The following is a 9,819-nucleotide window of genomic DNA, read 5'->3' on the forward strand; positions in this document are numbered from 1 at the left end:
TTTTGCCCCCTGTCTCGGTTCAGGCTCGCTCCACTCATCACTGCTCGGACGCTCTATGCCGAAACAACGACGGATGCCCATCGCCACTCGCGGGGCCCCCCGACCTCGCTCCCTCCATATCGTCCTACCACCCACCCTCATCCACACCTCTCTCTCTCCCTCTCTCACACAGACACACGAGTCACCCTCTCTCTCGCGCGGCGCCATCTCTCTCTTTCTCTGCCTGCCTGTCAGTCTGCCAGTCTGTCCGTCTGTATCGTATCCCCCTCCGGTCCTTCCTCACCACAAAACCCAGGCTTCACTCCATCGCGATTCCAGCGGCCCCGCCAGCCATGGTGTGAGATGGGCAGCGGAGGCTGTTTCGTTGCTGTGGCACCTCGGAGGATAGGAAAAGAGGGGGCGAGGAAGGACGACGACGACAGTGACGATGACCTACTGTCCGATTCCGCAGATGGCCAGTTCCCGCATCTCCTGCAGGACTCCCTCGACCTGTCACACCACGATTGGGGCGGCGAGAGAAGAGGAAGGAAGAGTATCAGGTCAGTTCTCCCTTCCCCCTTCGCCCCCTCTCTTTCTCTCTACCCACGGAGCGGCTCGGGGACTCACCTGTGCATCGAGCTGACCCTCTGCGTACTCTTCGCGCACGCCCTCGCGGAAGAAGCGCTGTACGCCGCCGAGTTTCTCGTAGCCCTCTTCTGCGAACTTGGCCTGCATGCGCACCATGGCCTCGAAGCTCGGGTCGAGGTAGGGGATGCGCAGGTCGAGGAGCTGCGGCAGCTCCTCGGCCAGCTGGTCGTTGTACGCCTCGAATATCAACCGCGCGTCTTCCAGCTCCTTTTCCGCCCTGCTCCGAGTGCGCAAAGTGGCAGAAGAGGGGGACGAGGGGGTTAGCAAAGATGAGCGAGCGGGATCGCCAAGGTGCTCAGTATGCGGGGGCGCTGCACTCGGACGCACTTGGGCAGCTTGATTGGGTCGTCGCTTGGCTTGTCGATCAGCTTGCGGTGTCGAGATCGTGCGGCGTCGTAGTCGAGCAGCTGCGCCCAGTGTTCCGGTGCGAGGTGCGAAGGATGCCGGGGGGGTCAGTCGACGGTGCGAATCTCGGGTACCACGCCGCCACTCCGCCACGCCGCCACGCCGCCACGCCGGCGCGGGCCTCACCTTCTTGTTCCTCTTTTCGAGCGTCTTGTTAATCTCTGGAAAGTAGCTGCACATTTTGCCGATGGGTTCGAGGACGGTGGCGCGGTAGGGGGCGTCGATTTCGCGCGCCGTCTTTGTGTCGAGCTCCTCGACGGCGCGCTTGTAGGCGTTTGCGGCCATGGCTGCGTCGCTCGAGTCGGTGTAGAAGCCGTCTACGGTCTCTGCGATGCGTGCCTGTGCCGAAGCGAGGCCGCGCATGGCGTCGAGGTAGACCTTGGCCTCCTTTTGGAGCGCGACCATCTCGCGCTCCATGGACCTGTATCGCTGCTCCTCTTCGCTGAATTCGCTGTCGATGGTGCGCTCCACCTGGCCCGTCTTTTGCATGAGCGTGGTGCCGGCGCGGTTGAGCGACTTTTTGAAGCCGCCCCAGGACATGGTGGGCGGTGGGGAGGAGGAGAGTGGGGCGGGCAGGGAAGAAGGGTGAGGTGTGCAGCACGAGGAGCGAGGCGGGTGATGGGAGGTGGTCGGGTGCGGTGGAGTGTGCGAGGCGGTGATGGGCCGAGTGGTGACGGGGGATGGCGACGAGGAGCGATGGTGGAAGTGGAGCGGGTCAGAGGCCGAGACGGCAAGGCCCCAGCCCCGGCCCTGGCCCACGTCGGGGACGGATCGGCGTCAGGGCAGGCCGGGCTGGGCAGGGCTGTGCTGTGCCTCGAATCGACCTGCTTGCTGGTTGGTGGCCGATGCCCGTCTCCCGTGGTTGGCTTGCCTTGCCTTGCCTTGCCTTGCCTGGGCTAGGATCGGGCGCGGGCTTCTCCACTTTAGGCCCCCCCCGCGTGTCTGTGCGCAGCCTAGGCCAGGCCGGGCCAGGGCAATGGCCGGGGACCAGCCACCTTGCTCCTCCTCCTCCTCCCCTCTCACCACCACCATCACCACCACCACCATCCCTCCGCTGCAACTTGCCTCCTCGTCGCAACACACGCCTGCTCCCACGCCCGCGCATACTCGCTACACGTCACCCAACATCACAACAGCAGGCTACCGCCATGAATCGCCTCTTTGGCAGCACCGCCGCCAAGCCCAAGCCCTCGCTCGGCGACGCAATCGCATCCACAGAGGCGCGCGCAGACGGCGTAGAGGTCAAGATACGCAAGCTCGATGCCGAACTCACCCGATACCGCGATCAGATGAAAAAGCTCCGCGACGGGCCCGGAAAGGTGAGCCCCTGGGCCGTCACTCCCGCCCGCCTCTGTTCAGAACGCCCGGCTGACGATTCGATTCCCTCGTCCTCGTCCTCGTCCTCATCCCCGTCCCCGTCCCCGTCCTCATCCTCGTCCCCCTGCCTCACCTCCGCTTAGACCGCCGTGCAGAAACGCGCGCTGCGCGTGCTCCAGCAGAAGCGCATGTACGAGGCGCAGCTCGCCTCGCTGCAGCAGCAGTCGTTCAACATGGAGCAGGCCACCATGACGACCGACAACCTGCGCAACACCATGGCCACCTTTGACGCCATGCAGACGGCCAACAAGGAGATGAAAAAGACGTACGGCAAGATTGACCTCGACAAGATTGAACGCATGCAGGACGAGATGGAGGACCTCATCGAGAGCGCAAACGAGGTCCAGGACACCATCGGTCGCAGCTACGCCGTCCCCGACGACATCGACGACGACGAGCTCCAGGCCGAACTCGACGCGCTCGGCGATGAGCTCGAAGAGGAGTCTGCGGATGGTATACCCAGCTACCTCCGCAACGACGAGTCGGCCCTGCCCGACTTTGTCGACGAGGACCCCTCGGCAAAACTCGAAAACCGGCCCGAGGATCAGACAGAGGCCATGAGGGCCGCCTGAAAACGAGGGGCGCGCGCGCATGCACGCCGAGCCAGAATCAATACCCGTTGCAGCCGTCCGTCTGCGCGCCAGGAGGTCGGATGCGATACCTGCGTGCGATCGTGTTGCAGGGAGTGTGGGAGACGATGCGATCGAGTGGGCGGTACAAGTACATGCGGGCGCGAGGCGGGGGGAAGCCGCGGCCAGGCCGGCGAGATGCTCGGACAGTGACGGAATGGAGGCGATTCGAGGGGGATGCAGGCGCCGGGTGCCGACTCAGCCGACCGAATCAGCAGCAGCCGGGGCAGACGTGGAGCTGCTCGTGCACAAAGGCGTCGCACTCGAGGCAAAAGTGGGTCCTGCACCTCGAGCACGCGTACCTCGACGACGGCGCCAGACCGCTCTCGTCGACGGCGCCCACCACGGCCCTCGCACCGTTGGGCGCCTTGGCTTTGGCGGCGACCGTAGCGGCAGCCTGCGACGACGACGATGTTGCTGTGGAGCCGTTGGCGTTGGCGCTGGCGCTGGCGCTGGCGCTGGCGTTGGCATGGCCATTGGCGTGGGTTGGAGCCTGGGCCGGGTCGGGCTTGGGGGGAAAGGGGAGGTTGCACGAAAAGCAGTTCGGGTTCGACGCGGGCGTGACGGCCTCCCAGGGCACGGCGAGCCAGTTGCCGACGGGGAAGAGATGGTGGTAGGAGCGGGCGAGGTGGGTGCTCATGACAATCGTGATGCCGCACACGGGGCAGTCGGTGGGCACGTCGCACACCTTGCACCCGCAGCGCGGGCACAGGTAACCGGCGCCCTTGACCTTGGAGTGGCACGCGCACAGCGTAGGGTCCGAGTGGGCGGGCAGGCGCAGCGGAAAGGCCATCTGCAGCAGGTCGATGCCCTGCGACGCGGCGTCGCCGTCGCCGTCGCTTCCCTCTGGGCCCCGGCCTCGCCCGCGGCCTGGACCCTCGACTGCGGGCGGGGGCACGAGATCAAAGAGGCAGTCGCGAAAGTGGCCCTCGTTGAGGGCGACGCTAAAGGTGCCTCCTGTCTTTGTGCAGACGTCGCGGTAGATTTTGACCTCTGCGGCGAGCGAGACCATCGAGACGCGGATGTGGTCGCGCTGGAGCTGGCGGATGGTGTCGTGGATGTTGCCCGGGTCGCAGGTGGTGAGGGAGCCAAAGATGGCGAGGATCTCGCGCGAGTTGCTGGCGGGCAGGTGAGCCAGGCTGGAGCGCGCCATCTCGAGGGCATTCTGCAGCGAGGGCTCGCCGCTGGGCTCGAGCCTGCGCCGCTGTCCGAGCGAGGCGACGTGGTCGACGGTGTTGCCGCCCATCATGGCGACGCGCTCGGCGATGCCGTTGCGCGTGGCAATGACGCTGAGCTGGCCGATGGGGTTCTGGTCAAAGTACTCCTGGACAAACTCGCGGGCGTACTGGAGGGTGAGGTCGAAGCGGTTGGGGCGGAGGTCCTTTTCGAGCATGCTGGAGCTGAGGTCGATGAGGAGGACGAGGTGGCGGATGATGCCGCGCTGGACGGGGGCGACGTCGCGGGTGATGCGCTTGCGCTTGTTGCTCTCGATCATCTGGCGCACCGCGCTCTCGAGGCTGCCGCTCTCGTCTTCGTGGACATTGTCCCAGGAGCGCTTGTAGGTGGCCTCCCAGCTGTAGCCGGCGTCCTTGGCCTTGGACTTGGGCTTGGGCTTGCCCGGTGCACCACCGTCCTTGGCTGCCTTTGACGTGGAAGCAGCACCGGCAGCGCTGGAGCGAAGGCTGTTGCGGGTAGCGAGAGCGCCTTGTCCACGGGCGCCGAGGCGTGGTAGGGCAGGTGCGGATCGGAAATCGTCGCCGCTGTCGTCGTCGTCGAGGTAGTCTTCCTCTTCTCGGTCGTAGTCTGCGTCGCCGTCGTCGGCGGCATTCTGTCTCGGCGGCGCCATAGCGGCGGAGGAAGGGGAAAGGAGGGAAAAAGTCGAGCGTGGTAGACGACAACGACGACGACGACGAGTGCGCGGGGGCGACGAAGATGGCGGTTGAAAGACAGAAGGAAGCTGCAAGGGCCCAAAGCTGAGTCGGCGCATGTGGAGCAAGCAGGCCGTTGGTTAGGCTGGCTGGCAACCCACCTTGAATCGACGGCTGGCCAGTGCTTTGCTTTGCTTTGCTGCCCTCTCTCGCCCGAAAGAGCCATCTGGGCAGCCCAGCGACAAGCCCAACGCGCCGCCAACGCGCTACGGCAGGCCGTCGTGGCTCGGGCAGGCCAGCAGGCTCCCCACTCCTGCCCCCACCTTCTCACCACCACCACCACCACAGCCACCTCCGGTCACCCTCGCCGCGCAGCCGCCACGATGAACTACGCAGGCTACATGGAGAGCCCCTCTCCTGCACCGACCAACACCAACAACAACAATACCAGCACCCCAGCAGCACTGCGCGGCAGGAAGCGCAAACACGCCCCCTCGACTTCCACCCCCTCGCGCCAGCACTCTTTCAACCAGCACCACCCCGGCCATCCAGGCCACCCGGGCCACCCGCAACTTCCTCACCATGGCTACCCGCACGGCTACCATCCCGGCGGCCCCGCAGCTCAGGGCCCTCCGCCCCCCGGCATGCTGCCCGGTCACGGCCAGGGCCCACTCGGCCTCAACCTCCCTTCGTCCATCCAGGACGACCTGCCCGACAATGTCATCGACGACCTCGACAGGCTCACCCACCGCGACCTCGCCGTCGCCCGCTACGTCAGGAACCACGAGCTGCTCAGCATGATCTTTGACGCCCGCAGGATAGGTGAGTCGCCGTGCTGCATCGTCGCCCCTCGGGACGGCAAGCCGACCGACCTGACCTGACCTGACCTGACCTGACCTGAGGCCTTGCCACCCATCGCTGCCATCGCACCCGCCTCCACCCAACACCCCGCCACAGACACGATGCAGCCATCGCCTTCCCCCTACTCTGCTATGTCCGCCGCCGAGCTCAAGGAGCGCGTCGAGTCGCTCCACGGCGACCTCGAACAGCTCGCCCACCGCCACACGCGCAAGCTGCAGCGCCTCAACAGCGTCCTCTCGGGCAAGCTGCCCGTCGACAGCCCAGTCTGGGACGACGACGACGGCGCCGACGAAGGCATCGTGGAGCTGCCTGCCGAGGCGAGGGAGGGCGACGTCCAAGAGGCCACGGCCGACGACCGCTGGGCACAGCACCCGAGCCGCGGCAGGATCGTCGGCCTCGGCTTTGTGCGCGCCGACACGCCGCCGCAGCTCAGGCCAAAGGCTCCACCGGCACAGCCTGCCGGGAACACCGCCGAGGGACAGGCGCAGGCGTCACCACAGCAGCAGCAGCAGCAGCAGCAGCAGCAGCCGCAGTCGCCCTCGGACATGGTCGTCGATGGCGCATCCGACGCGCTCGAAAAGCAGAGGCAGGAGGAGGAGCGGCTGAAGCAGGAGCTCGAGGCCATCACCCAGCTCAACAAGGCCCACGGCATCCACGCCGACTTTTCCACGGCGCCACCACCCGCTTCCGCGCCCGCGCCCGCACCAGCTCCCGCCCAGCCTGCACCCGCCAATGCTCAGACGGACCCTCCGCGGCCACCCGCGGTGCCATCCGCTCCGGTGGCCGCCGCGCCCGCCCAGTCCTCGCCTGCGCCGGCTAGCGCAGCGGATAGCACCGTCGCCGATGCCGCACCTGCCGCCGCCCAGGCTCAGGCTACAGACGCTGCTTCTTCCGGCAGCAGCAGCAGCGGCGGCGGCGGCGGCGGCGGTGATGACGCTGCCACGGGGGATGGAGCCGGTGCTTCGGCGGCCGAGGGTGTTGCTGCAGCTGTCGAGGCGGCGCCCGTGGCCACTGATACCTCTGCTGGCACCCAGGCTCCCGCGGCAGCATCCGACGCTGCACCGGCGACGGCGGCAGCAGCAGCGGACACTACAACAGACGTCAAGACCGCCGCCGTCGAAGGAGCACCCGCTGCTGCGGCGGAGGGCGACACCACCATGACGGACGTTGCGGATGCGCCTGCTGCCAGCGAGCCGGAGACACAGCCAAGTGCCACGACCGAGCCGGCGGCGGCTGAAACCAAGCCCGCCGAGGTGGAAGTGGAGGCCAAGGCGGAACAGGCCGAGGACGACGTCAAGATGGACGAGGCCAAGGACGAGCCAGCGGCGACCGCCCAAGCCGAGACCGAGGCCAAGGCAGCCCCTAGCGCCTGAAGCAGAGCGACTTCGAGACGATCTACAGTCGGTCCTTTGTCATTCTCGTTCTCTCTACCTGTGAAATCGACACGGGATGGCATGGTCGCCGTCTATCGGATGCGGACCTTCACTAGGTCCGGATGCGGACCGAGAGGCAGGTGACGCAGCCCTCGAGTGCCTCGAACTGGGAGATGTCGACGGTCTCGACGCGGTAGCCGCGCTGCCGGAGTATCTGGGTCGTCCTTGGCGCGTCTGACGACATGACGAGGTGCGAGGGCGACAACACGACGACGGCCACGCCGTGTTCCTGGCCGGTCCGTCGACGAGGAGGAGGGGGCAGCGAGTGCGTGAGTGCTTGGCGGGAGGGGAGAAGTCTGGACTGGACTGGACTGGACTGGACTCGACTCACCTCTGGTACGGCTAGGAACGAAGGAAAGATGGAGGGATCGTCGACGATGGGTTCGTACCCGATCACGGTCCCATCCGGCAGTGCGGTGACGGCGCTCTCTGCGGTGGGTGAGCACGTTGATGAGGCTCCGGGGGCGTCAGTTTTGAACGAAGGGCAACGACGTCGGATCGACAAAGAGGGAGAGAATGGGCGGGAAGCGGGGGACACGGCAACTCAACTGAGATGGAGGGCCTTTGTAACGGGTACCTCGACCAGATCCATATCGAGTTCCTTTAAAAGAGCGCGGAGCTGCGCGCGACCGAGGTCATTGGTCCTACTGCTCCTCCCGACATACACGGTGCGGCCGACCTTGAGTAGATCACCGCCGTCGAGCCTCGCCTCACCCTCTATCCTCACCACCCTCTTCACGTCCCCTCCAAGATGGGCCCGGAGAAACTCTTCGATGCCGTCGAGTTCGGGTCGACGTGACTCGGCACCGGGCGAGGTGACGAGGATGGTACCGCGCGGCAGCGAGACGAGGATATCTTCGACAAAGACGCTATCGGCGCATGTGGGCGCGGGTGGAACCTCGATGATCTGCCACGGCGGCGTGGCGGTGGCGAAGAGGGAGATGTAAGCTTGCCATTGCGCCAGTGCGAGGGTGTGGGAGATGGAGGAGGGGGCGGGCGTCGAGATGTGCGTGATCTGTCCCGAGGCTAGGTTGGGCGGTGGTCGGCGAACCAGTAGCGTGCCTCCCCCTCCTCTCCCGCCTCCTCCTCCCTCCCCGCGAGGGGATGCGGATGTCGTGTTGTTGGTCGTCGCGGTGGACATGCTCGAGGTGGTGGTGGACGAAAGCGAGTGCAGGCAGGGAGCGAATGCGAGGGTCGTCGAGGGCTGCACTGCGCTGCGTTGCGGGGCAGGCGGTCCGTGCCCCCTCATCCCCCCGCACGGCCACCGCCAACGCTCACTGTTCCCGGCCAAGAAGCCGATCCCGCTCCGTACCGTCGTCGTCGTCGCCATCGTATCGCCCCCTTTGCCCAGCCTTGGTCTATCCGAGAGCAACCGGTAAGGCAGCCATCCGAGAAACGAGGCGGCTGCGGGCCCATGCCGAATGGTCCCCGACCGACGCCTGTCTCTCTCTCTCTCTAGACTCTGTACCGTCTCTGCTGGCTGGCTCGGCGCTACGCAACGCCGCGCTGCGCTGTGGCTGGATCAACTCCGGGCCGCATCGCTCGTCGCTCGTCGTCGTTGATTAGAGCTCCATCCCGTGCGCGCGTCTGGGCGGTCCGTCGGTCGGTGAGTGAGACCTTTGTTGCGGTTCTGCAGGAATGGATTCACCGGCGAGAGAAGCAGCCCCGTCGCGACAAGCCGAGGGCTGTTGGGCAGGCGGGCAAGCGATGAGGAACCAGCGTAACCTACCGCTGATCCTATGTCTTGCAGCTCCGCATCGCCGCACTGAGAGAGGCAGGCAGGCTGAGCCAGGTGCTCAGCTTTTGAAGCACAACGACACCTTACTGTATCTAGTGCTCCGTGGTGGCAGGGCAGCATTGCATGGTGAAGTCCCCGCAACCTGCCCTGCCGCGTTGATGCTGTCTTCATGTGACCACGTACGAACCTGATGCACCAGGCTATAGACGTCCATCCATCATTGCAGGAAGGGGATTGGCAAGGCAAACAGGGATGCCAGAAGAGATTAAGCACGCAAGCAAGCTGCGTCACTTTGGACCTCGGACAAGAGAGTGGCTAGGAACACAGGCCGGGCTGCAGGCGTCGTATTGATGGCAGGAATTCCTCGAGCAGACAACATCGCCCGAGGGCTCAGGCAGACAAGGCAGGCCAGACACCACCCGCCGCCACCGCCGCCGCCGACGACGACGACGACGACGGCGTTCCATTCGAAGGAGCCGCTCGGCCAGCAACAGAAACACAGATGGAAGCACCCCCGCCCGCCAGCTCGATCCGGCCTGGGCTGGGCGGAGACACCGCTAAGCTCCTTTGCCTCGCCGTCGCCGTAGCCGTCGCCGTATTTCTTGCCCTCGCCGTCGCCGTCGCCTCACCGTCGACCGGTGGCTCTGCCCGCCACCAGACCCAAGCCAAACTTGCAAGCTTGGAGATAGAGATTCAAGATTGCCGCCAGCCAAGACGAGCGCGGCGAGGGCGACAGCACGCACGACGGTACCACTCCTGTCCAACGTCGGCCGCCACGACGGGCAGGCAGGCAGGGCAGGCGCAGCAAGGCGGGTCGCCCACTGGTCTGTTTGCCAGCGGCAGGTAGGCAAAGCGAGCAAGGGCGGGCTAGGCTGCGGCCT

The 9,819-nt window shown here is 65.9% G+C and overlaps 5 protein-coding genes across 5 annotated transcripts; 2 read left to right on the forward strand and 3 right to left on the reverse strand.

Moving 5' to 3' along the window:
* Positions 1-432: 432 nt before the first annotated feature.
* On the reverse strand, positions 433-1,572 carry PFL1_05419 (uncharacterized protein; the record flags this gene model as incomplete). Its single annotated transcript, XM_007882951.1, has 4 exons — positions 433-489; positions 607-844; positions 955-1,034; positions 1,159-1,572. The coding sequence occupies 4 exons, from the start codon at positions 1,570-1,572 to the stop codon at positions 433-435; spliced, it is 789 nt and encodes a 262-aa protein (XP_007881142.1).
* A 608-nt stretch (positions 1,573-2,180) lies between these two features.
* On the forward strand, positions 2,181-2,981 carry PFL1_05420 (uncharacterized protein; the record flags this gene model as incomplete). The annotated part of the gene is made up of 2 exons (XM_007882952.1): positions 2,181-2,351; positions 2,493-2,981. The coding sequence occupies 2 exons, from the start codon at positions 2,181-2,183 to the stop codon at positions 2,979-2,981; spliced, it is 660 nt and encodes a 219-aa protein (XP_007881143.1).
* A 268-nt stretch (positions 2,982-3,249) lies between these two features.
* PFL1_05421 (uncharacterized protein) lies at positions 3,250-4,884 on the reverse strand (the record flags this gene model as incomplete). The annotated part of the gene is made up of 1 exon (XM_007882953.1): positions 3,250-4,884. One exon carries the CDS (start codon positions 4,882-4,884, stop codon positions 3,250-3,252), a length of 1,635 nt encoding a protein of 544 aa, XP_007881144.1.
* Positions 4,885-5,289: 405 nt separating this feature from the next.
* PFL1_05422 (uncharacterized protein) lies at positions 5,290-7,140 on the forward strand (the record flags this gene model as incomplete). Its single annotated transcript, XM_007882954.1, has 2 exons — positions 5,290-5,728; positions 5,864-7,140. 2 exons carry the CDS (start codon positions 5,290-5,292, stop codon positions 7,138-7,140), a joined length of 1,716 nt encoding a protein of 571 aa, XP_007881145.1.
* A 112-nt stretch (positions 7,141-7,252) lies between these two features.
* PFL1_06943 (uncharacterized protein) lies at positions 7,253-8,341 on the reverse strand (the record flags this gene model as incomplete). Its single annotated transcript, XM_007882987.1, has 3 exons — positions 7,253-7,429; positions 7,532-7,629; positions 7,750-8,341. 3 exons carry the CDS (start codon positions 8,339-8,341, stop codon positions 7,253-7,255), a joined length of 867 nt encoding a protein of 288 aa, XP_007881178.1.
* Between the last annotated feature and the right edge of the window lie 1,478 nt (positions 8,342-9,819).

This window comes from Pseudozyma flocculosa, assembly GCF_000417875.1.
Source record: "Pseudozyma flocculosa PF-1 unplaced genomic scaffold scaffold00019, whole genome shotgun sequence".
Classification (NCBI taxonomy): Eukaryota; Fungi; Basidiomycota; class Ustilaginomycetes; order Ustilaginales; family Ustilaginaceae; genus Pseudozyma; species Pseudozyma flocculosa.